Source organism: Bos javanicus, chromosome 28, assembly GCF_032452875.1.
Source record: "Bos javanicus breed banteng chromosome 28, ARS-OSU_banteng_1.0, whole genome shotgun sequence".
Taxonomy (NCBI): Eukaryota; Metazoa; Chordata; class Mammalia; order Artiodactyla; family Bovidae; genus Bos; species Bos javanicus.
In genome coordinates, this window is record NC_083895.1 from 25918813 (window position 1) to 25945402 (window position 26590).

Consider the following 26590-nt stretch of genomic DNA (forward strand, 5'->3'; position numbering starts at 1 on the left):
TTTCATAACTGGTTGAACAATCAATTATATAACCAAAGGCTTACCTGAAATGTCATATTTGAGAATGATGGCTATTGAATCAGATACAAGTCATTTTAAGGAATAAAGTTGGCTTTACTTATGGAGCCAATGCTTATGATGCTTCAGGCCCAGTAAAAGATTACTTTGTCAGGTCTGGGACATTGTCATGGAAAGAACTGTGTTCTCCGCAAATTCTTATGTTTGAAGTCCTAACTCCCAGAGGCTTCAGAAAGTGACCTTATTCAGAAATAGGGTCACTGCAAATGTAATTACTTAAACTGAAGTCATATTTGAGTAGGGTGGTCCACTAATACAAAATGACTGGTGTCCTTATAAAAGGGCAAAATTTGGACACACATAAGCACACAGAGAGAATGAAGGCAGAGACTACTAGCCAAGGAATACCAAAGACTGCCAGCAAACCACCAAAAGCTAAGAGACACATGGAACTCTTACAGCCCTCAGAAGGAAGCAACACTGCCAACACCCTGATCTTGAACTTCAAGCCGTGAGCACTGTGAAATCAATAAATTCATACTGCTCAAGCAAACAAGTTTGTGATATTTTATTACAGCCGCCCTAGCATACACATTCTAAAGAAAGGTTTACCCTTTGCCCAGTTCCAAGGAGAGAGTCTCAAAGTCTTGGGCATATCCTATTAAGAGTGTATTTGTTTACCTGTGGCCTTGAGACCATATCAGATAGTTTATGCTAAAAATGTGATTTATGGTAGGGACAACAGAGTTATCTTCTAGAGGGGCTGAGTAAATAAAATTCACATTTAATTAGTTTCTATCCTACACAGTTTTAGTACAGTACAAAGTAATTATCAGCCATAAAATTGTGGTAAAATACACACAGTAGAAAATTTTACTGTTTTAAGCACTTTAAAGTGTTAATTTCTGGCATTAAGTAAATTCACAGTGTTATGCAACCATTATCATTACTCATCTCCAGAATACTTTATCATCCCAAACAAAAACTTTGTACCCATTAAAGAAGTCCTCATTCTCCCCTCTCTCAAGCACCTGGTAACCACGGTTCTCTCATTCTCTATAAATGTGTTCTAGGTACCTCATATAAGAGGGATCATACAATATTTGTCCTTTTGTGTCAGGATTCTTTCACTTAGCATAATAATGTTTTAAAGGTTCTTCCATGCCGTGGCATGTACCAAAATCTTATTCCTCTATATGAGTAATACTCAATTACATGCATATTCCATATTTATCTATCTATTCATCTGTTGATGGACAAATGAATTGTTTATACCTTTTGGCTACTGTGAGTAATGAGACTAAACAGCAGCAATAATGACTACCTTTAGAATTCTATTTCCTTTCCCACTTTAATACAAATAATCTCAAAGTATGCAGTTTTAAAGGCAACAAAATGCACCTCTAGGTGACTGAACTTTATGAACAGAAATACATGATTCCTTACAATACCCATGCTGCTTTAAATGACAAAATCTCTTTTTTAGGTTATTAACAGTGCCTTGTGGAAGAAACTGATATGATGAAACACCAACATGTTCCTAAGGACATAAGAAAAAGAACGATACTATTAAAATAAATGCAGGTTACAAACCAAAGAATGACTGGAAGAAAGTAAAGCCATATTCTAACACAAAATCAAACAAAAAGAAGAAAAAAACAGTATCATATTCTGACCTTTGTTAAATAAGAATATAACTGAGATGACCTTTCAGCTACAAAAAAAAATCTTCAAAGGTAATTCATATTAAAAAGTTTTGGATCTTTCAAATGTCAATCTTCATGGCAGGTTCATCACTAAATAGTCTCAAGTCCCACAGCTCAGAGAAAAATCCCAAAGAAAATCAAGTATAGATAACATAAATAAAAAACAATTCTGAGGTACAGTTCAGGATGGTAAAGAAAGTATTTTAAAAAGTACATTTTGGTTGCAGCTTGTCAAAGAAGTGAATGAGAAAACAGCATTTGAGTACTTCAAATTTTTTAGTAGTAAATTAATATCAATGAAAAGATATCCAGATCTATTGAAAGAGTAACAATATAAATTATACATTTGTCTAAAACAGTGGGATATAAAAGCAAATTTTAAAGTTTAATATTTTGAATAAGTAATATATACATATGTTCAAATTTCAGAGAAATAGACAAGGTTATATATGTTAAAGTCTCATATATACCCAAGACTGTTAAAGTAATTGTTTCTCGCATATACCCAAAAGAACTGAAAGAAGCATCTTAAAGAGAGATTTATATGCCCATGTTTATAGCGCTATTCACAGCTGTCGAAAGGTAGAAACAATCCCAATGTCCATCAGCAATTAGTAGATAAACAAAATGTAGTCTATACACACATGCTGTTAATAACCTTACTATTAACATTCATGCTGTGACACGGAGGAACTTTAAGGACATTAATGGTAAGTTGATAAAATAGGCCAATCACAAAAAGGCAAATACTGCATGATTCCACTTATGAGGTGAAATTTAAAGTGTTAGTTACTCAGTATTGTCCAAGTCTTTGTGACCCCATGGACTATAGGCTGCCAGGCTCCTCTGTCCATGGGATTCTCCAGGTAAGAATACTGGAGTGGGTTGCCACTCCCTTCTCCAGGGGATCCTCCCAACCCAGGAATCAAACCAGGTCTCCTGCATTGTAGGCAGATTCTTTAACATGTGAGCTACCTGGGAAGCATTATGAGGTAATGAGTCAAGTCAAATTCTAAGAGACAGAATGCAGAATGACTGCCAGCTAGTGGGAAGAGTGAATGGAGAACTGTTGTTTAATGAACAAGGAGTTTTAGTTTTCCAAGATGCAATGAGCTCTGGAGGTAGCTGCACAACGATGTAAATGTACTTAACAATACTGAACTGAGCGCTTTAAAAATGGTTAAGTTCATAAACTTTGTGAAGTGTATTTTACCATAATCAAAATAAAAAACTAAAAATATTTCCCTCCCACTGGTTTCTAATCACCATTCAGTTTCCACCCTCTGAAACCACTTTCATTATTTTATTTATCTTGTGTTTCCTTATGCATATACAAGCAAATATAAATAAACTAAACCACAGTATATAGTATTCTGTATCTTGCTATTTTTCCTAACAATGCATCTTGGAATTCTTTCATTTCAAATGTAGAAAAGTTCACCTCTTAAGAGCAACATTTTAACAACAGTTTTAGCATGTGCTGCAAAGCTTTAATATAAAAGAACTTACCAAAATCTGGTGGACACTGCCCATTATAAGGAAACCAATTTCCTTTCACAGTGAAAGGACTTTTCCTGTTGCTTGTTGAACCAGTTCCTAGCTGTCCATTACCACCAAGTCCAAAAGAATAAATTCGTCCTGATGAAGGAACAAAAGCAGAAGTGTGCTGCCTAGAGTAAAATGACAGAAAACCTCAGACTTAATGTTACCTTTCATGTAAATATAAAAATAATTTACATTTAGAAAAGCATGGTGAATATTACTGGTATAATTTTTCTCTTCAAAAATAAGTTAATAAGACCATTAGAGTTTTCAAGTTTTCTGTACAAATTTTTATTAATAGCCTTATTCTATACTGAATGAATTCTGTACCACACAGGTAGACTGCTTAAGCATGGTCCAGAAAATTCCCACAAATGTCCAAATTTAAAAAGGCCCAGCTCTGTACTGATATCTCTTACACTATATGATTCAACTCTAGAGGCAGCATCTAACTGCTGTCCAAGGAAATCAGCCAACCACCTTCTCACTCAGGTTCTGGCTTAAAGCTGTAGTCTCTAAAGGCCTACACCATGTGGGTATCACTCAAAAGCTTTAGGGTAAGAACTGGGCAGAAGACTGGTACATATAAAAACGTATGGTAAGACAATGTTTCCTTTCTTCAAAAGAAACTGATTCTTATGTATACACACTCAGATTTCTCTAGAGGTACCAGAGTGGAAGCAAACAAATTACAAACCTAAGAAATTACAAAACTGAAGCTAGCGAAAACCCACTAATCCTGAATCTGTCCAACTCCCTCTGATGCTTCATCACCATATATTTAGGAATGGGCTAAGGCGATCATCCAGCTCAGGTGTTGTGTTCCTCAAAGTTTCATGGATTCAATCAAGTCTGGCAAATTCTTATGTTATTTCTATAAATACTGTCTCTCTCCCATGTATTCAATGTTCTTCTTGATAATATTAGACAAATGTTTTATCTTCCCAACACTCTAACAGTCTTCTAACTTCTCCTAAATATCCATATCCCTTGTGACTAATTTCCCTAGATTTGTTTTCCATATTATTACTTTACTCTTTAGCAGTATGTCCAACCTGCTGTTTCCATTATCCACTGAATTTAAAAATTTAATGACTATGTTTTATCCCATTTCTAGTTCTTCTTTTCAAATCATGCAGACAGTTACTTCATTTAAAACCCTTAATACATTGTAAAACATAATACATATACATCAATTCAGGACTATTCTGATAAATCCCAAGCCTACTTTAGGACAGTCTTGTGCTTATAAATTCTGAGGGAAGATTCAAACAAGAGACTAAGCCAAGGCCAGAAAAGTTTCCTTAAACTAGCAAGAGAATATTTCACTGTGGACTCATCCCATGAGGTGGCTTTACTGGGAGGAGATGGTTTCGCAGGCCTCACTACCACCTATACCACTTCTTCGGTCCTACTTCCTATTCCAAATTCCCTTGCCATCTGTGGTATATTGCTTATAAAAACTGCTGAAGTTATTCCATTCCCTATACCCATTACCCTTGCAACATGACTTTTGTAGGGGTTCCCATCAAGATGAGAAATCTATTTCTCCATGTCTTAAAACTGGTCTCTGGCCTATGGCGTGCTTTGAACAGAATGAAGCAGAAATGACAGTGCATGAGGTGACCCTAAGCCTAACAGGTGGCTTTGCATTCTTTCCTCTCTCTTTTGGAACCCTGCTATACTACTATGAGCATACTTAAGGTTAGCTTGAAGGATAATATACAATCTGGAGCAGAGATAAGCCGACCCAGCTAAAGACCCCACAGACTACCCAGCCCCTATCCAGACCATCAACTGATCAACTGAGTTCACCTAAGATGAGAACTGCCCAACGAAGCCCAGCGCAAATCACTAAGCCACAGAATTACTAGCTAAATAGGTAATTATGTCAGTAATTTGGGGGTGGTTTGTCAAGCAAAATAAGCTAATTAATACATTACCCAGATTGGCAAATTTTTTCAGAGTAGCTCCAGAGTCAGTTCAAACTAACAGGTATTATTTTCAGATTTCCTTGGTTTTGCCCAGTGGAATTCTCTTTAATTCCTTGCAAACTAATCTATGCTATTTACTTAAAAGGACCTTTTGATTCCAGAGTTTTCAAGTTATCTAGCCTGTCATATAACTGAAAAACTAAGGAGAATCTAACAACCAACTCATCTCAGAGCCAGATGAGCTAAAGTTAATAAAAATTTTTTAAATCAAGGATACACATTTAACAAAATAAACCATAAATGAACTCACAGAAAGGCTATGACAAACACAGACAGCTTCTTAAAAAGAAAAGACATCACTTTGCTGACAAAGGTCTGCACAGTCAAAGCTATGGTTTTTCCTGTAGTCATGTATGCATGTGAAACTTGGACCATAAAGAAGGCTGAACATGGAAGAATTGATGCTTTTGAACTGTGGTGCTGGAGAAGACTCTTTGGAGTCCCTTGGACAGCAAGGAGATCAAACCCATCAACCCTAAAGGAAATCAACCCTGAATATTCATTGGAAGGACTGATGCTAAAGCTGAAACTCCAATACTTCAGCCACGTGATACAAAGAACTGATTCATTTGAAAAGACCCTGATACTAGGAAAGACTGAAGGCTGAAGGCAGGAGGAGAAGGGGACGAAAGAGGATAAGACGATTGGATGGCATTACCGACTAGATGGACAAGAGTTTGAGCAAGCTCTGGGAGTTGGTGATGGACAGGGAAGCCTGGCATGCTGCAGTCCATGGGGTCACAAAGAGTCAGACATGACTGAGCGACTAAACTGAACTGAACTGAACTGAAGCAAAGAGACAACTCACTGGAAAAGACCCTGATGCTGGGAAAGATTGATGGCAGAGGGAGAAGGGGGCAACAGAGGATGAGAAGGCTGGATGGCCTCATCTACTCAATGGACATGAGTTTGAGCAAACTCTGGGAGAGAGTGAAGGACAGGGAAGCCTGCCTGGCATGCCGCAGTCCATGGGGTTGCAAAGAGTCGGACACAACTGAGTGACAGAACAACAAGCATATAAAACAAACTGCTGTGGCTGAAGAAGGGCTTAACGTTGTCCAGTCTGCCTCCTTCAGGAAGTAGTACTGTGATATTTTAAAGGAACATATCAATAATTTGAAAATTACTGCTCAATACTAGTTCATTAAATTCCTCCACATACTGATCTATTAAAGGTGTGGTTCTTAATCCTGGCCACATTTTGGAATCGCCTAGGAGTGAGCCTAGGCAACAATACATATTACTAAAAACTCTCCAAAGGATTACAGCACAGAGTTAGAGCCACTGAACAAACATAACTATCTCAAGTCCTATATTTGATGTAATAGTTTAAAAACAGTATGATACTATACTACTGGAATTTGAACCCTTTCCTTTTAGATTATCTCCCTTGATGAGTTCATATTTCTGGTATCCCTTGGTTACTTCCTTCAAGAAGTTCCTGACAATTATTTGTTAAGGAAATAATACATAGTTCTTGTAATACCAACTACCTGCAAATCAAACTGGTGAAGATATCAACTGACATTCCCTCTGTAGATAAGTTCTTACATCTCTATCAATATATAAGTGAAATTCCTCCCCCAATCCAATAGTTAAATAAATAAAATTATCAGAAAGAACTAAGTTTACAGAGCTAAGAATAACTGTTCAAATCATGCTCATCTTAACTATGAAGAATTACAAAACTGGATTAACAGTAAATAATCTGTGATATCTCACAGGAGACTGATTAAATATTTCATCAGAAAAAAATTACCTAAAAATATTTATAATCTTTTAATGAATTATGCATGAAGCTGAACTAGAAAAGTTGAACTCTCTACACGTTACTGAATATATATTCATGTATAACTTCAACAGTCTAATAAACATTATGATAGTAAGCATTTCTGCCCACTTACATGTTGAGCTTTTATTCATCTTTTACAAGAGATCCTGATGAAGGAAGGCCTTGACAAATTATTCCCATAAATCATTTTTCAAATACACGGTCAAACAAACAAAACTGAGCAAAGAAACGGGGTACACTGAACTTATCCCAGCAGAAAGAACAATAGAAACAGACTGCTAAAGATGTCAGACGTTGGAATTTTCAAACACAAGAACCTAGAATAATTCTGTTTAATAGTTGCTTAATGTCCAAAGAAATAAAGGCCAAGGCTGAAAACTGACCAATAGCTAGAAACATTAAATTTTTAAAAAAAAAACCTTAAGATTTTTAAAAAGAGTATGAAACATTAGGACTGAAAAATCACAATAATCACAATTGAGACCTTAAAGGTTTAACAAAAAATAGATAACAGTATGAGAATTAGTGAACTGAAGCATAAATCATAAAAATAATCAAGAAGGCAGCAAATAGAGGCAAAAATGTGGAAAGTTAAGAGAGAAACTACAAGGTGGAGTGAGACGATTTAATACACATCCAATCAGGGGCTTCCCTGGTGGCTCAGTGGTAAAGAATCTGCCTGCCAATACAGGAGACATGGGTTCAGTCCCCAATCTGGGAAGATCCCACATGTGGTACAGTAACTAAACCCATGCACCCAACTATTAAGCCTATGCTCTAGAGCCCAGAAGCCACAACTACTTAGCCCACAAGCTGCAAATACTGAAACCCTCAAGCCCTAGAGCCCATGCTCTGCAATGAGAGAAGCCACCACAATGAGAAGCCCACACACCGCAACTAGAGGGTAGGCCCCATTTGCCACAACTAGAGAAAAGCCCATGCAGCAATGAAGACCCAGTACAGCCATATATAAATAAATAAATTTCTTTTTACAAATAGACATCCAGATTCCTATGAGGAAAGGAAAAGCTGTATCTAAAGAGATAAAGAGATTAGAATTTCCCATAACTGATCAAAGATATTACTCCATAGATTCAAGAACCCCAGTAAGAAAATGAGGAAATTCATTCCTTAACAAATGAAAGCAAAACTGAAGAGACAAAGAGAAAAGAGACAAATTGTCTTCAAAGGAGCAACATACCAACAGCTGAATTCTCAAATCTGAAGACAAAAGACAGTGGAATGTTATCTTAAAAGTGCTGAAAGCAAACTCCAAGCTAGAATTCTATAACCAGCAAAATCATTCATGAATGAAGGCGCAATACAGACATTTTTAAATATGCAAAGAATCTGCCACCTGCAAATCTACATAAAGGAAATACCAGAGGGTGGCTGATAAATGGAAAATGATACTAATTATTATAAAAACTGAATAGAAAAGAAAGTAGTAAATGCATGTACAGCCATTTCTAAATGTGCACTGACTATATGAAGCAATATTTTTCTGGGGTTTAATAATATATTTGGAATGAAAATTAGGAAAGGTAAATGGAGGTCTTACAACTCCTGGGAAAGTATTAATACAAAGATTAATGTTATTTCTAGAGTAACAATTTAAAAAGTTTCCAAATTCGCAAAATGGGTATAGGGAATTCAGTTAAGTTCAGTCGCTCAATAGTGTCAGACTCTTGGCAACCCCAGGGACTGCAGCACGCCAGACTTGCCATCAATCACCAACTCCAGGAGCTTGCTCAAACTCATGTCCATCAAGTCGGTGATGCCATTCAACCATCTCATCCTCTGTCGTCCCCTTCTCCTCCCACCTTCAATCTTTCCCAGCATCAGGGTATTTTCCACTGAGACAGTTTTTCACATCAGATGGCCAAGTACTAGAGCTTCAGCTTTAGCATTAGTCCAATGAATATTCATCTGTCCAATGAATATTCAGGACTGATATCCTTTACAATTGACTGGTTTGATCTTCTCACTGTCCAAGAGACTCTCAAGAGTCTTCTCCAACACCACAGTTCAAAAGCATCAATTCTTCACTGCTTTTTTTATGGTCCAACTCTCTCATCCATACATGACTACTGGAAAAACCATAGCTTTGATTAGACGACTGTTTGTCGGTAAAGTAATGTCTCTGCTTTTTAATATGCTGTCTAGCTTTGTTATAGCTTTTCTTCCAAGGAGCAAATGTCTTTTAATTTCATGGCTGCAGTCACCATCCACAGTAATTTTGGAGCCCAAAACAATAAAGTCTGTCACTGTTTCCATTGTTTCCCCATCTATTTGCCATGAAGTGATGGGACCAGATGCCATGATCTTAGTTTTCTGAATGTTGAGTTTTAAGCCAGCTTTTTCACTCCTCTTTCAACTTTCATCAAGAGGCTCTCTAGTTCTCCTTCACTTTCTGTCATAAAGGTGGTATCATCTGCGTATCTGAGGTTATTGATATTTCTCCCGGCAATCTTGATTCCAGCTGGTGCTTCCTCCAGGTGGCATTTCACATGATGTACTCTGCATATAAGTTAAATAAGCAGTGTGACAATATATAGCCTTGTCATACTCCTTTCCCAATTTTGAACCAGTCTATTATTCCATGTCCAGTTCTAACTGTTGCTTCCTGACCTGCATACAGGTTTCTCAGGAGGCAGGTCAGGTGGTCTGGTATTCCTGTCTTTTGAAGAATTTTCCACAGTTTGTTGTGATCCACACAGTCAAAGGCTTTGGCATAGTCAATAAAGCAGAAGTAGATGTTTTTCTGGAATGTTCTTGCTGTTTCTATGATCCAGTAGATGTTGGCAATTTGATCTCTGGTTCCTCTACCTTTCCTAAATTCAGCCTGAACATCTGGAAGTTCTTGGTTCATGTACTGTTGAAGCCTAACTTGGAGAATTTTAAGCATTACTTTGCTAGTGTGTGAGAAGAGTGCAACTGTGCAGTAGTTTAAACATTCTTTGGCATTGTCTTTCTTTGGGACTGGAATGACTTTTTCCAGTCCTGTGGCCACTGCTGAGTTTTCCAGATTTGGTGGCATACTAAGTGCAGCACTCAGCATCTTTTAGGATTTGAAACTGCTCAGCTGGAATTTCATCACCCCCACTAGCTTTGTTCATAGTGATGCTTCCTAAGGCCCGCTTGACTTTGCACTCCAGGATATCTGGCTTGAGGTGAGTGATAACACCATTGTGGTTATCTGGGTCATTAAGATCTTTTATGTATAGTTCTTCTGTGTACTCTTGCCACCTCTTCTTAATATTCTGCTTCGGTTAGGTCCATACCATTTCTGTCCTTAATTGTATGCATCTCTGCATGAAATGCTCCCTTGGTATCTCTAATTTTCTTGACAAGATCTCTAGTTTTTCCCATGCTGTTTTCCTGTTTCTTTGCATTCACTTAGGAAGGCTTTCTTATCTCTCCTTGCTACTCTTTGGAACTCTGCATTCAGATGGATATATCTTTCCTTTACTCCTCCTGCCTTTTGCAATTTCCAAATGAAGGCTTGGGTGATAAACTGCAATTAATTTTAATTTCAGCACTCTGCACAGTTTTAGCTACCTACCCCTTCACCCTCAACCCTGTGACAGGCAGTTATCCAATGATCCAGGTGTATCTTGCACACAGCTTGTGGGAGCCAGAGCAGGCTATACGGATTCTGTCCTTATATATGAGATCAGTCCTTTGATCATTGATTGCGGCTTTTGATTACAGAGGAACAGACACAAAAGGAGGATAAGTCTCTTCTGTAACCCTTCTGACCACTGTCACAAGCCTATTCTCCTCCAGCTGAAGAGACTTCCAGGACTGAAAGGGCTGGTGTGTGTGTTGTTGTTTAATTTTATCTTCTATTTTCTTCCCTTTATTTCTTTTGCCCCTTTTAAAAGTCAGTTGTTTAAGATCTAGGACATTCAAATGTAACTGAATATAGAGGGGAATTTAGAAAGTCATTCTGCATGCCCAGGAAAAGGTACAGTCTCAGAAAAGAGCTGAGAAGACCTTAGGCTTACAGTTCAGTCTGATCCTTGGCACAGAGACAATCTGTAACAATCAAAACAAAACAAAAATCAGCAAACCCTAGAGAAGAAGCAGAATCTTTTTTCCAGAGTTACCACATTTTAGGTTCAAAGGTCCAGTTTTCAAAAAGAAAAAAAAAATCTCAGAGAATATTAAAAATTACAAAAGCATGGCCCAATCAAAGAAAAAAATGAACCAACATGGGAATGCAAAATGATACAGCTACTTTGGAAGGCAGTTTGATAGTTTCTTACAAAGCTAAACTATTACAATATGATCCAGCAAAAGAGCTCTTCATTATTTATCCAAAGTAGTTAAAAACCTGTGTCTAAAAAAACTTAAACACAGATGCTCATAACAGCTTTATTTGTAACTGCCAAACCTTAGAAGCAACCAAAATTTCCTTCAGTAGGTAAGTGGATAAACAAACTTATATCTAGACAGTGGAATATTATTTAGTATTAAAAAAAATCAGCAACCAAGTTATGAAAAAACACAGAGGAACCATAAATGCATATTACTAAGTAAAAGAAGACAATCTAAGAAAGCTACAAGGTATGTGATTCCAACTATGAAATTCTGGAAAAGGCAAAACTATAAGAGTAAAAGTCAGTGACTGCTAAGAGTTAGGGTGTTGGGGGGATGAATAAGAGGAGCACAAAGTATTTTTAGGGAAGTGAAAATACTCTATATAATACTACAAGGGTGGATGCACATCAATATACATTTGTCCAAATAGACAGAATAAACCCTAATGTACAATACGTATACTTGCAATAATCTGTCAATGTAGTGATGAAAAGAAATTTTCACATATTGAGGTATGGGAAGTCATTCTGGCTCACACCTAAGATAACACAAATTTAACACTAATTAAAACAGCTGGTTTGTGGCCCATCAAACATACATCCTACACCTGCTCTAATTATTAAAGAAAAGGACACAATGACCAGAAATAAACAATGTTCATGTTAAGAATAAAGATTAAATCCCTGCTCCCTTCCTGGGATGCCAATCCTAGCACTCCTTCGATGATAAAAGACTCTCTTCCCAGGTTCAAGGCCACAGGGACTTGCTGTGTATATGCTCATATCTCTTTTAGAAACTTTGAAGCAATCTATTCATGACTTGTTTGATGGGTCTTTGTTCCAACACGATATAAAACTGTGCTGAAAAGTATGCTTTTCTGGAGCAGTTCCTCAGTTATCTGAGAAGCTGTCTTCCAGGCTAACTGTCCTCAGTTTGGCTTAAATAAAGCTCCTGTCTTTTTTCCTATTATAGACTGTTTAATTATGAATTAATTTTCTTGTGAACCTAAAAATGCTGTAAAAAAGTCTACTTTAGAAAAATGAAACAACCAGATGATGAACCTTAATAGACTAAAACAATTTCCTAAAGATACTCAAATAACTAAAGAAAAACACGAAAATAGTCAAGAAAACAGTATATGAAGAAAATGAAAATACCAATAAAAAAACAGAAAGCCTGAAAACAAATCAAAAGTAAATTATGGAGATGAAAAATACAATAACCAAAAATGAAGGTTCAATAGAGGAATCAAAGGCAGATTTGAGCAGAAAGAAAAATGAATAAGGGAACTTGTAAAGATAAAACAACTGAATTACTAAGTCTCAAGGGGAAAAAAAATGGAGAAAAGGAAACAGAACCTAAGGAACATCTATGGAACATCATGGAGTGCACCAAAAAGGCAGTGTAGGAGTTCCAGAAGATAAAAAGAGATAGAGATCATCTGAAGAAGTAATAACCAAAAAGTTCCCAAATCTGATGAAAAACACAAATATCCAAGAAACTCCAAGTAGGATAAACTGAAAGAGACCCATACTGAGACACATTATAATCAAATCGTTGAAAGACAAAGAGAAAAACTTGAAGTAATCAAGAGAGAAGTGACTTGTTACATACAAGGAATCCTCAATAGGATTATCAGCAGATTTCTCAGCAGAGACTTTGCAGATCCGAAAGCAGTAGGCTTATATGTTCAAATTACAGAAAGAAAAACCTATCAACCATGAATTTGATACTCCCTCATAGCTCAGTCAGTAAAGAAATCTGCCTGCAATGGAGGAGACCCAGGTTCGATTCCTGGGTTGGGAAGGTTCCCTGGAGAAAGAAATGGCAAACCACTACAGTATTCTTGCCTGGAAATCCCATGGACAGAGGAGCCTGGCAGGCTACAGTCCATGGAGTTGCAAGAGTCGGACACAACTTAGCAACTAAACCACCACCAAAATTCTCCTTCAAAAATGAGAGAGAAATTAAGACATTTATAGATAAAAGCTGAAGGAGTTATCACCAAACTTGTCCTTTAAGAAATACTAAAAGAAATCCTACAGTTGAAATGAAAGGACACTAGTTACTCAAAGTTGTATTAAAAAAATAAAGATCTCAGTAAAGGTAAATATGGGGCTTCCCTGAGAGCTCAGCTGGTAAAGAATCCACCTGCCACGCAGGAGATCCTGGTTGATTACTGGGTTGGGAAGATCCCCTGGAGAAGGGATAGGCTACCCACTCCAGTATTCTTGGGCTTCCCTTGTGGCTCAGCTGGTGAAGAATCCACCTGCAATGCGGGAGACCTGGGTTCAATCCCTGGGTTGGGAAGATCCCCTGGAGAAGGGAAAGGCTACCCACTCCAGTATTCTGGCACAGAGAATTCCATGGATTATATAGTCCATATGGTCACAGTCAGTCAGACACAACTGAGGAACTTCCACAAGTAAATATACAGGTGATTGTAAAAACTAGTACTATTCTAACTTTGGGCTTTTTCCTCCAAATTTTGTTTTCTACAGAATTTTAGAGACTAATGCATAAAATTATTATTTTTTTTTGACACACAATGTATATAAAAGTTATCTTGTGACACCAATAACTGAAACCAAGTAGGGACAGAGCCGTACAGGAACAGAGTTTTTGTATGTTATTGAAACTGACTTTGTATAAATTTGAGTTAGTGTGTAACTTTAGGATGCTGCTACTGTTAGTGCTGCTAAGTCACTTCAGTCGTGTCCAACTCTGTGCGACCCCATAGACAGCAGCCCACCAGGCTCCCCCGTCCCTGGGATTCTCCAGGCAAGAACACTGGAATGGGTTGCCATTTCCTTCTCCAATGCATGAAAGTGAAAAGTGAAAGTGAAGTCACTCAGTCGTATCCGACTCGTAGCGACCCCATGGACTGCAGCCTACCAGGCTCCTGCATCCATGGGATTTTCCAGGCAGGAGTACTGGAGTGGGGTGCCAGTGCCTTCTCAACTTTAAGATATTAAATATAATTCCTATGGTAACCACAAAAAAATAGCTAAAGAATATACAGAAAAGGAAATAAGGAAAGTAAAACATTTCACTGCAAAAAATAAACACAAAAGACAGTAATGTAGGAAAATCAGCAAAAAGACATACAATGAAAACTAAAAAATATTGCTGAAAGAAATTAAATAAATGGAAAGATCCCACATTCATGGATTAAAAGACTTAATATTATTAAGATGTCAATACTTTTGAAAGTGACCTACAGACTCAATGCAATCCCTATCAAATCATGGAAATACAAATTAAAATCATGATTAAGGCCACTATATATCCATAAGATTAGCAAAAATTTTAAAATATAACAATACCAAATTGATAGTGATGGGAAGGTAAACTGGTGTAACCATTCTGGTAAAAAGGATAACATTAACCTGTAAAATTCAAGTATACTCTATGACCCTGGGAAGCCCTAGTGGTTCAGCAGTAAAGAATCTGGCTGCTAATGCAGGAGACACAGGTTGAATCCCTGGGTCAGAAACATCCCCTGGAGAAGGAAATGGCAACTCACTCCAGTATTCCTGCCTGGGAAATTCCACGGACTGAGGAGCCCGGCAAGCTACAGTCCATGGGGTCACAAATAGTCAGACATGACTTAGTGACTAAACAACAACAAACGACCCAGAAATTCCATTCTAACTATACACTTTAGAAATATTAAAGTTTATGTATATCAAATAATAAATGTTCAAAGCAAAATTATTTGCAACTGCCAAAAATGGAAATACCCAAGAGTCCATCAGTAATAGAATGAGTAAATAATTATAGATGCATAAAGTTGAGTAAAACACAGCAGTAAGACCTAATGATGGAGAACCATGGCTATACACAGATGGATAATCATACACATGATGTTAAAAAAAGAAAGAAAAGGAAGTCACCAAAGGCTACCTGCAGCATAATTCTGTGTATCTGAATTAACTGTTGGAAAAGTAAATTATATTCTATAGAGATATATACCAGCTGGAAAAAAAATTAAGCTAAGTGGTCAAAACCAAGTTAGTCAAGCAAAGGGTATTTTGCCTCTGGGGACCAAAGGTGAAGCTCAATTACAAAGCCCAGACTCCTATTTACTCCCAAGAACTGGGGATGGGGAAATCAGTATTCCAGTTCAACTTTCACCACTGATTAATCTTATGTCTTAAATAATTAATTGGTCAATTTGTTCACTTTTTTTTTTTTAATTTGTTCATTCTTTAAAGAAAAAGGTGGACAAGCAAAAGAAAAAAGACTATAACTTCAAGTGTAACGTTACATGGAACGGCACTGTTCAAAAAGGAATGACCCACAAATGTTACCACAGCACAAGTGGAGGAATCTACAATGTTACCCTGCATGCTACTGCCATACTATAAACAAACAAGTCAAGGGCAAAATCCTTCTTGCCAAGAGAATTAATGTATACATCGAGCAAAAAGCAGCCCTTAAGAGCCAAGACAGTTTCCCCAACATGTGAATAAAAATGATCAGGGGAAAAAAAGGAAGCCAAACAGAAAGGTACTCAAGTTCATCTGAAATGCTACCAAAGAAGCACACTTTGTGAGAACCAATGGAAAGGAGCCTGAGCTGCTGGAAGTCATTCCCTAGGAATTTGTGGTATAATAATAGTAATAATTAAAAGACCCCTGGATTGTTAAAAAAAAAAAAAAAAAAACCTAATAATTGGGTGATAGATGAAAATACTCTTTTCTATAACCGCTTACCTTCCACAAGCAATCTGAGTGACAATGCTTCCCATAAGTTCAAAAACTTTCCTTGGGTTTATTTCATGACTGGTAGAGTTATGACCCAACTGACCATACCCTCCGGCTCCAAAAGTAAACACTCCGCCTTCCTAAAAAGAAGACAAAATCCTTTGTGATTAGAAAGCCTGATAAAAGAAAATAATCTTCAGGAAAATAAGTTTCATTAAACCAATACTATTTTTTGCACTGCCTTTTACTATCTTTATATTCTTGTCAAATCACAGAAAATGTCATAAAATCTAAAAATGGTATCACTTTCAGTTTCCAAAGTAGCTCTGCAAAGAAAAAAAAAGTATGTATAAACACAGCACACAAATATACCTACTCTTAGCATAGTGTTACTAAACTATAGACAATCTTTAAAATATTTGTCGTAAAATACATAACTGGATTAAAGGTAATATTTTTTAAAAAGTAATTCATGATGACAGTTTAACAAAAGCACGGTTAGTATTTTTTCAGTTCAATTGCTTTTCTTCATAGTCGCAGCTATGTAAACAAATTTAAGCTATTAAATGAAAGTGGAATGAGAGTATTTATACAGACTGCTATGTCAGGAAATTGATTTTTCTGTTTAAAAACTTTTTATCATGGGGAATTTCAACAAAGACACAAAAGTAAAGACAAATATATATATATATATTTATCTACGTACAAATATATATATTTATCTACATACAAATTACCATATAACGGTCGCTTTCAACTGGTAAAACTTAGACAACCCTGGTTCATTGATGCCCTTGCCACCCGCTTTGGGAGGGTATTTCAAAGCAGAAAACTGTACCAAAGGTACTTTAAACTAGTAAACTGTGGTCCATGAGTCATTTCACCTATAAATGTGTATGTATTCTCAATGGAACATACCTCTAACAGATAAAAATATATAACACAATACCACTATACACAAAAAAATATTAATTTCCTTTTTTGGACAGAAATAGCATGGGGTCACAAAGAGTCAGACATGACTGAGTGACTGAAGTTTTGTTTCCCAGGTTTTTTCATCTTACTGACATTACTGATTTGACATAAGATTGTGAATATTTAAAATATACAACATGACATATATATACTCTGTGGAATTATTACTACAGTCAAATTAATTAACACATCTATTACCTCACATACTTTTCGGAGGGAAGGAAAAAGCTCAGATCTACTATCAGCAAATTTTAAGTACAGAATACTGTATTGTTAATAGTCACTATGTTGTACATTAGATCCTCAGAATGTAAAAACCTTGCAACAGGAAGTTTGTACCCTTTGACCACATATCCCCAGTTTCCTCATGCCCTACACCCTGGGAACTACCATTCTACTCAATGTTTCTGTGAATTTGACTTTCTATTCCTAATTGCCTCCCCTTTCACTTTTTTTTAACAATTCCATGTATAAGTGATACCATTTAGTACTTGTCCTTGCCTGGCTTATTTCACTTAGCATAATGCCTCCAGGTTCACTTATGCAGTTACAAATGAAAGCATTTCCCCTTCTTATGACTGAATAATATTCCAGTATATGTATGTATGCCCACGCACACATGTACACATCACATTTCCTTTATCCACTCATTTGTCAGTGGACACTTTGGTTGTTTAAGTATTTTGGTTATTGTGAACAATGCTTCAGTAAAAACGAGCAGAGTTATCTTGTTGGGATCCTGTTTTCATGTCCTTCAGAAATACATCCAAAAGTGGGATCGCTGGATCTTACAGTGGTTCTGTTTTTAATATTTTGAGGAATCTTCATACTGTTTTCTGTAATGTCTGCACCAAGTTGCATTTCCAACAGCAGAGTATAGGGTTCCCCTTTCTCCATAAACCTGTTGTTTTTGTTTTTTAATTATAGTGATCATAACAGATATGAGTTTGTGGTCTTGATTTGCATTTCCTGAAGATTTTGATGTTGATACTGAGCACCTTTTTCATGATCTTTTGGTCATTTGTGTATCTCCTTCAGAAAATGTCTATTCAAGCCCTTTGCCCATTTTTAAATTAGACTATTTTTCAGTCATGAATTATTTGAGTTCCTTATGTATTTTAGATATTAACCCCTAACCAGATATATGATTTACAAATATCTTCTCTCATTCCACAGGATGACTTTTCATTTTGTTGACTGTTTCCTTTGCTGTGCAGAAGCTTTTAGTTTATTTTTGCTTTTGTTATCTGTGTGCTTTTGGCGTCACATCCAAGAAATAACTACCAAGACTCATGCCAAGAAACTTTCTCCCCAGGTTTTCTCCTAGGAGTTTTACAGTTTCAGGCCTTACATTTAAGTCTTTATTCCATTTTGAGCTACATTTTGTAAGTGGTATGAATTAGGGATCCAGCATTTGCATATGGATGTTCAGATTTCCCAGTATCATTTATTAATGATGATGTATGCTTTCAGCATCTTGTTAATGATTTGCTGCACTTATTTCTGACTATCTAGGACTGCAAGATCCAACCAGTCCATCCTACAGGAGATCAGTCCTCGGTGTTCATCGGAAGGACTGATGCTAAAGCTGAAACTCTAATACTTTGGCCACCTCATGCGAAGAGTTGACTCATTGGAAAAGACCCTGATACTGGGAGGGATTGGGGGCAGGAGGAGAAGGGGATGGCAGAGGATGAGACGGCTGGATGGCATCACTGACTCAATGGACATGAGTTTGAGTGAACTCTGGGAGTTGGTGACGGACAGGGAGGCCTGGCGTGCTGCGATTCATGGGGTCGCAAAGAGTCGGACACGACTGAGCAACTGAACTGAATTGATTCTGTTTCATTGGTATTAATATATGTGCTTGCTTTTACACCACTATCATGCAGTTTTGGTTACCATAGCTTTGTAATATAGCTTCAAATCAGGAACCACGATGCCTCTACTTCACTGCTCTTTCTCAAGATTGCTTTGGCTATTCTGGGTCTTTCATGGTTCTGTATGAATTTTAAGATTGTTCCATTTCTGTGAAAACTGCCGCTCGAATTTGAAATGGATTACATTGTAGATCACTTTGAGTAGTACAGACATTTTAACAATATTTGTTCTTCAAATCCAAGAACACGAGAAATCTTTCCATTTATTTCTGTCTTCTTCAATTTCTTTCATTGATGTCATATAGTTATCAGTGTACAGGTCTTTCCTCTGTTTGGTCTACCTTTATTCCTAAGCATTACATTGTTTTTAATGCTACTGTAACTGGGGCTGCTGCTTCTCTCTTTTTAGTTCGTTAGTGTATAAAAACACAACCCACTTTAAATGTTAATTTGTATCTTGCAATGTCACTAAATTCATTTATTGGTTCTAACAAGATGTTTCAAGGAGTCTTTAGGGTTTTCTCTTTATAGTATCAAGTCATCTGCAGAGACAATTTTACTTTTTCCTTGCTAACTTGAATGTCTTTAATGTTTCTCATGACTAATTGCTATGGCTAGGACTTCAAGTACTTTTTTTTTTGGCCATGCAGCATGCGGGATCTTAGTTCCCCAACCAGAGATGGAACCCATATCCTCCCACAGAGGAAGCATGGAGTTCCAACCACTAGACTCCCATGGAACTCCCCTTCCAATTCTATCTTAAAGAGCAGTAGTGAAAGTGGGCATCCTGTTTTGTCCCTGATCCCAAAGGAAAAACTTTTAAATTTTCACTTTTCAAACTTTTCACCATTAATTATTATATCAGTGGTAGATTTGGCCTTTATAATGTTGAGGCATGTTCCCTCCATACTCCCTTTGTATAGTCTTTATCATTAAAGGATGCTGAACTCTGTCAAATGCTTTTCCTACATCTACTGAGATGATCATATAATTTTTATCCTTCATTCTATTAATGTGGTGTATAACACTGACTTCCGAATGATAAACCATCCTTGCATCTCAGGGATAAATCCCACTTGATCACTGGATATATAATCATCTGAATGTGCTACTGAATTTAGTTTGCTAGTATTGAGTAGTTCTGCATCTACATTCATCAAGGATGTTGGCTTGTAACTTTCTTTCCTTGCAGTGACTTTGTGTGGCTTTGATATCAGGATGATGCTGGACTTTTAAAGTAAGTTTGAAAGTGTTCCCTCCTCTTCTATTTTTCATAGGAGTTTGAGATGGACTGGTATTAATTATTTTTCAAATAATAGAATTCACTAGTAAAGACATCTGATCCTGGGCTTTTCATTCTTGGGAGACTTTTGATTATAATCTCCTTACTCTTTAGAGGCATCTTCTGATTTTGTTTCCTTTGGTAAACAGTTTTGATTCAGTTTTGGTAGTTTGTATGTTCCCAATATGTACTCATTTCATCTAGGTTACCTGATAAATTTGTTAATATATAATTATTGATAGTAGTATCTTATGAATCTTTGTATCTTGGCATGTCAATAATCATATGTCTGACTGTTAACATTAAAAATAAGTGGGACAGTACGTTTCAGCCTTATCTAGTCCCATTAAGCTTAATGCTGATCTTTGTCTAGATTCAACACTTCATTAAGGAGTATAAAATGAGTATTAAAAAATATTTCTTCTAAATTAGTTGAAATTTTTCTATAGAAAACTTAACTCATCAGCTATTAAGCCGTCATGAAATACAATAAAAATGCTTTTCTCATTTACTAATTTTTAGAAAAATGAGTTGTTCCAGCAACTTCCAAGGATAAGCAATGAAGTTTGTTTTGTATTGATTTGGGTAAAAAGAGGATCATTATGAAGTCATAGATTTCTTATAATTGGTGTATTTCCACTTATTAAAGATATTTCCTTTTTTTGACCACTGAATACACTTCTTCAAGTTGTCCTTCTGCCATGATCTTAGTAGTCTCTGCTTTTTTGTAACACAAAATACCCAAGGCTATTTTCATACTTTTTTGGTTCCAGATATGAGATCAAACTCTTTTCTAAGAAGCCTTGGTTCTTTTTAGTACAGAATCTACAACAATCAAAGAATATTCATTGCTTCTAGATTGCACATATTTACTTATATCTCAGATCTTTCAGTGGTCATAGCAAACCAACAAATTTATTTTAGAAGGAGAAAAGTAAGAATTCACACTGATACTTTTGAGTCAAAGCAAAGATTACTTTTAATTTGATTGCTACCATTTTATATGTCTTTTCTCTTAAGCTGAAAATCATGGTTTCTAATGACAATAAAATAAATACTTATTTGCTTTATCCTATTCTATATGCAGTATAGTGAAAATAACTACTAATTTTCCTAATAACAATAAGACAACAGAATGCAGTTTAAGAGGCTCTTTGTGAATTCGATTTATCTTTAGGCTATTTCCCACTAGTGATGCACAACAAAATACTATACTTTAAAATGACCTAAAAGAAATCTTCTGCAGTTGTACCACTAGTAATTTTGTAGAACTGTTTTAATATACAAATGTAAGTTAGCTTTTTAATTATGTATAAGAGTTTCTAGGTTTCAAAGTCAAAACATAAGGCAAGGCTCATATGGTCTACCTATTCTTTTCAAATATAAATAACATGTATCTTCTTTTTCCTTAATGGTAATATATCCTGAAAATCATTCTACAACAAAATAGAGATCTTCCTCATTCTGTTTTACAGGGCATGACACTACACGCAGTGGAATTACCACAGTTTATTCAATTAGGCTGTTACCGTTAGGTATTTGGATTTCTTCTATTCTTTTGTTATTAAAATATTACCACAGCAAACGGCCTTGTGTATACATAATTTTGTATCTTTGGAATAGATTCTTAAAATTGCTAAGGGACAGATAAGTCAAAAGGTACATGTACATGTAATCTGCATAGTGAATTTATAAAAGAACTTGAAAAAAATTGACATCTTTATGGTAGTGTCTTCATATCCATTAACATGCATTTCTATTTATTCTGTTTTTAAATTTTGTAAGGTTTTTTTAATTTTTCCTATTTGTTTTGCACAAGGAAACTGCTTTGTAAAGTAATCCTAATCTACACTGCTTTGTAAAATAATCCTAATCTATCTTCAAGAAGTTCTAAACTGCTTTGTAAAGTAATCCTCATCTATCTTCAATAAGTTCTAAACTGCTTTATAAAGTAATCCTAATCTATCTTCAAGAAGTTCTAAACTGCTTTGTAAAGTAATCCTAATCTATCTTCAAGAAGTTCTTGCAGAAAAGCAAAAGGCATTGATACACAACTATATTTTAACTTTCAACAAGGAAAACTAAAAAAATCTTACTTTTGAAATAGTTAAAACTATCTAATTTTGCTGAAAATAATATATACCGAAAATTCCAGTGATAAGTTTTGAGAGAAAAATACAGAAGATTAATAGAATTCACATTAAAAAAAAACTCAACAGATATAAAGACTTAGAAATCTTGGGAAAATAAGAAGAGAGCTTATCTGAAAGGATGAATTTGAAAAGCATTAACATATGAATATTTCTACCACAAAGTTAATCCTCAAGAATAATATTATACAAAATATTTACTATTATGTTCAACACAGCTTATTTCTTCTAAGTATCAATGACAGAAGAGAATCACTAAAATTTATAACTTGCCAACAGTGATTACATCTGTAATTTGAACTTTTTTTTAAATCAATAAAATATGGTAATAAGATTAGCAGAGATAATAAAACTTCCTTATTCCAAAGCAAGTACAATAAAATTTTTCTAAAAATTAACTTTTGTAATTGGTCATTATAATATTTTTTTTAAAGTATCTTTAGTACACTGTATTTGATAAGGACTGAGAATAATTCTTATTTTGAAATACCCAGTGGGGGGGGCCGGGTAGTAAATGTGTAGAATTTTTACAAATCTGATGAGAAGTAACTTTTTCTTGACAATTTTATCTACTATGCAGGATAAAAAAAGATAAAAATGCAAAAATATTAATCTCTAATTCAGTCAATGATAATTTGCTAGTTCCTTTATGTTAACATAATAAATAACACTACTGGTAAAGGTTAGCCTATTTTCATTTTACTTCTAATTGCTAGAGAATTATACAGTACTGATACTGAACTGGTACATATTCAAGGAAGTGAGAGGTCAGAGTTAAAACCATTAGCAAGACGGTGATGAAAGCTCATTATAACTTCTTGCATAATACTGATTCTTGGCCTAGGGATAATAGAGGAATTCAGTCTCCTCTGTTACTTGTTATACTTATAAGCCACATAGAAGCTAAATTAAAATTGGGCAGAGTTATGCAATATAAGTAAGATTGATACACAAAGCACAGTAAGCCTGACACACTAAAAAGAAATTATTTCATTCACAATATTATTCAAGCAGTATTTAATATTAAGTTGTAAAACTCAACAATATATATCATCACCACACAAACAGCAGATCACAATTCACATTTCGTAACATAAAACAGTTGAAATATAAGGTAAACTGTTTTTGAGAACAGATGATAACCTAAGTCCCTTTTTCAAGATAAATTATTTTTTAGACATCAGTAACTCTCAAGGTTTCAATACACAAAGTATTAAAATATTCACTAATTACAAAAATAACTACATAAATATTAATAAAAAAGTTTTACAAGAGTACAATACCTTGGTTAGTGCAGCAGTATGATCTTCTCCACAACAAATATAAACTATTTTCTGAGTTCTTAGTGACTTTAGTAAATTAGGAACATACCTATCTGAAAATTTCAATAAGAGAACAGTTAACGAATGTATTAACGAACAGTATTTTTAAAATTAAAACTCTTCTACAATGTGTTTCTCTACAGCTTTCCCAATGGTGGAAGACAGTGATAATTAAACCATTTTAACAATTCAATAATTCTGTAGTAAAAGGCTAAGTTGGGTTGCCAAGCCTTTCTATTCCTACTACAGTGATAAAAGAAAGGTCTAAAAAGGGGAATTTAAATTCTAATCTGCCTCAATGCCAATCTACACTCAGGAATCAAGGAATTTCAAAGCTTTTTGACTGCTTCTAATACACATACATCATTCTTTATATCTACCTCATGATAATTAAGCTCATAGCATCCTACTTTGAAACCTAAAACTATACTTTCTGATGTTTTATAGCAGGAAAGATATAATAAATACCATAAATTGACATAGTTTTCTTATGCAGAACAAAGTACTTTTAAATTCTAAGAGTATTATTTGTTATCATTTCCAGTTGTTATAGATCAACAACTCACTTTTGTCTAACTCATTATAATTATGTTGAACTTTATTAAATCAGTCTTTGTATTTCAAATATTGGCATTAAACCTAATGCAGCTATGAAAAATCAGTTCCCAAGATCCTAATTTTAAGTAGTTATAATTTTTTAAAATTCAAAAAGTTTATTTGTAAGACATTAGCATCACCATTAACAGATTAATTAAATGACTCAGATATAAATATTTCTTTGAAATACTCAAATAGATGAATACTTTGTTTTACTTTTCAGGATAATTTTACAACTTTTTTCAACTGATGGTAGCTGATAATGTGGTTACCCATCTGAAGAAATGTTTTTCTAAATTTTCTTTTAGTCATCATTCAACAATGAAGATTTTTGTCCAGATATACTTTCTCCATTTTATTTTAGAATAAAATACTATTTTTGGCCTTCCCACAATCTCCTAAAAATATTATAAGGTGGAATTTTTAAACTAATCTCTCCATCCCCACTTCAATCCCAAGGAAGATTTGTGTATACTTCTCTCTGACACTAAGAATCACTAATTCATCTCAAAAAAATCATCTCTCTTTAAAAGTATACTATAAAAAATGCAAACCTACCATTTTCATCATTAAGACCTAGTTGACCAAATTTGTTGCGTCCCCATCCAAAGATAGCTCCAGAAAGGGTGAGTACAAAACTATGGGCTCCTCCAGCCGCAATTTGCATGAAAGGGATTCCAAGTAAAGACTTAATCAGCTGTGGTGAAGCTTGCTTTTTACAGTCAATGCCTAAACCCAATTGGCCATATTTATTCTGTCCCCAACAGAAGACTTCACTTGCTGTAAAACAAAAATCATAAATTACTATTTTTCTCACACACAAAAAAATTCCATTTGAAAATGATCAGTTATTTTGGGACATTCTTCCTTACACTGGATGAAAATACATATTCCTCCTTACAATTATTTCTTATACGATACTATCTAGAACAATCCATATTAGTAGAGTTTTACTTTGACTCACTTTACTAATGAATAGGGTAAGTCACATAACTGAGGGTAATCTCATTTCCTGATGTTCCTTTCGAGATTTAGTTCAACTTACTTTACTAATGAATGGGGTAAGTCACATAACTGAGGGTGATCTCATTTCCTGATGTTCCTAAGAAAGTACCACCTTTTTAATATTCCTCAGGTCTCATTTTTATTATATGATTTCTTCCAAGAGGGACTCATTTAAGCTCAAGGCTTCAGTTATCAATTACATGCTAAACACCTTCAAAATTTATCACTACCCTACATCTCTCCTCTGAGCAATAAATCCATGTATCCAATAGATTATCTGACAGCTATACTTCGATATTTGAAAGGTACTTCCAGTTCAGCATGCCCTAAACTCAATTCACAATCCCCTTCCTACCTCCCATACCTGGATCTCTTCCTAATGTTCCTCATTTTCAGTAAATAACCATCTTAACTGATTCAGCAGCACAAGTCATAAACATAAGGAGTCATCCTTCATATTCCCCTCTTCTTTTACCTTACATACAGGTTTTTATTAATTAATCACCTATCAATCAAGTCATATACTGTTTTCTTTCTAAAGAAAAATATGGCTAATAGATCCACACCTACCCATTTCAACAGGTTCTTATAATAGTTCTCAGTTCAGTTCAGTTCAGTTGCTCAGTTGTCTCCGACTCTTTGCAACCCCATCAATCGCAGCACACCAGGCCTCCCTGTCCATCACCAACTCCCGGAGTCTGCCCAAACCCACATCCATTGAGTCAATGATGCCATCCAGCCATCTCATCATCTGTCGTCCCCTTCTCCTCCTGCCCTCAATCTTTCCCAGCATCAGGGTCTTTTCAAATGAGTCAGCTCTTCGCATCACGTGGCCAAAGTACTGGAGTTTCAGTTTCAACATCAGTCCTTCCAATGAACACCCAGGACTGATCTCCTTTAGGATGGACTGGTTGGATCTCTTCACAGTCCAAGGGACTCTCAAGAGTCTTCTCCAACTCCACAGTTCAAAAGTATTCTTCAGCACTCAGCTTTCTTTATACTCCAACTCTCAAATCCATACATGACCACAGGAAAAACCACAGCCTTGACTAGATGGACCTTTGTTGGTAAAGTAATGCCTCTGCTTTTGAATATGCTGTCTAGGTTAGTCATAACTTTCCTTGCAAGGAGTAAGCATCTTTTAATTTCATGGCTGTAATCACCATCTGCAATGATTTTGGAGCCCAAAAAATAAAGTCTGACACTGTTTCCACTGTTTCCCCATCTATTTCCCATGAAGTGATGGGACCGGATGCCATGATCTTCGTTTTCTGAATGCTGAGCTTTAAGCC

The 26590-nt window shown here is 35.6% G+C and overlaps 1 protein-coding gene across 7 annotated transcripts in view; it reads right to left on the minus strand.

Moving 5' to 3' along the window:
* The window catches only part of HERC4 (HECT and RLD domain containing E3 ubiquitin protein ligase 4), a 127690-nt gene that overhangs the window by 58790 nt on the left and 42310 nt on the right, over positions 1-26590 (minus strand). For all 7 annotated transcript variants that reach the window (XM_061405120.1, XM_061405119.1, XM_061405121.1 and 4 more), the window contains 4 exons: positions 24852-25073; positions 23658-23749; positions 16097-16227; positions 3234-3394 (listed from right to left, as the gene is read on the minus strand). In XM_061405120.1, coding sequence (XP_061261104.1) covers positions 3234-3394; positions 16097-16227; positions 23658-23749; positions 24852-25073 — 606 coding nt within the window. The remainder of the gene's footprint in view (positions 1-3233; positions 3395-16096; positions 16228-23657; positions 23750-24851; positions 25074-26590) is intronic.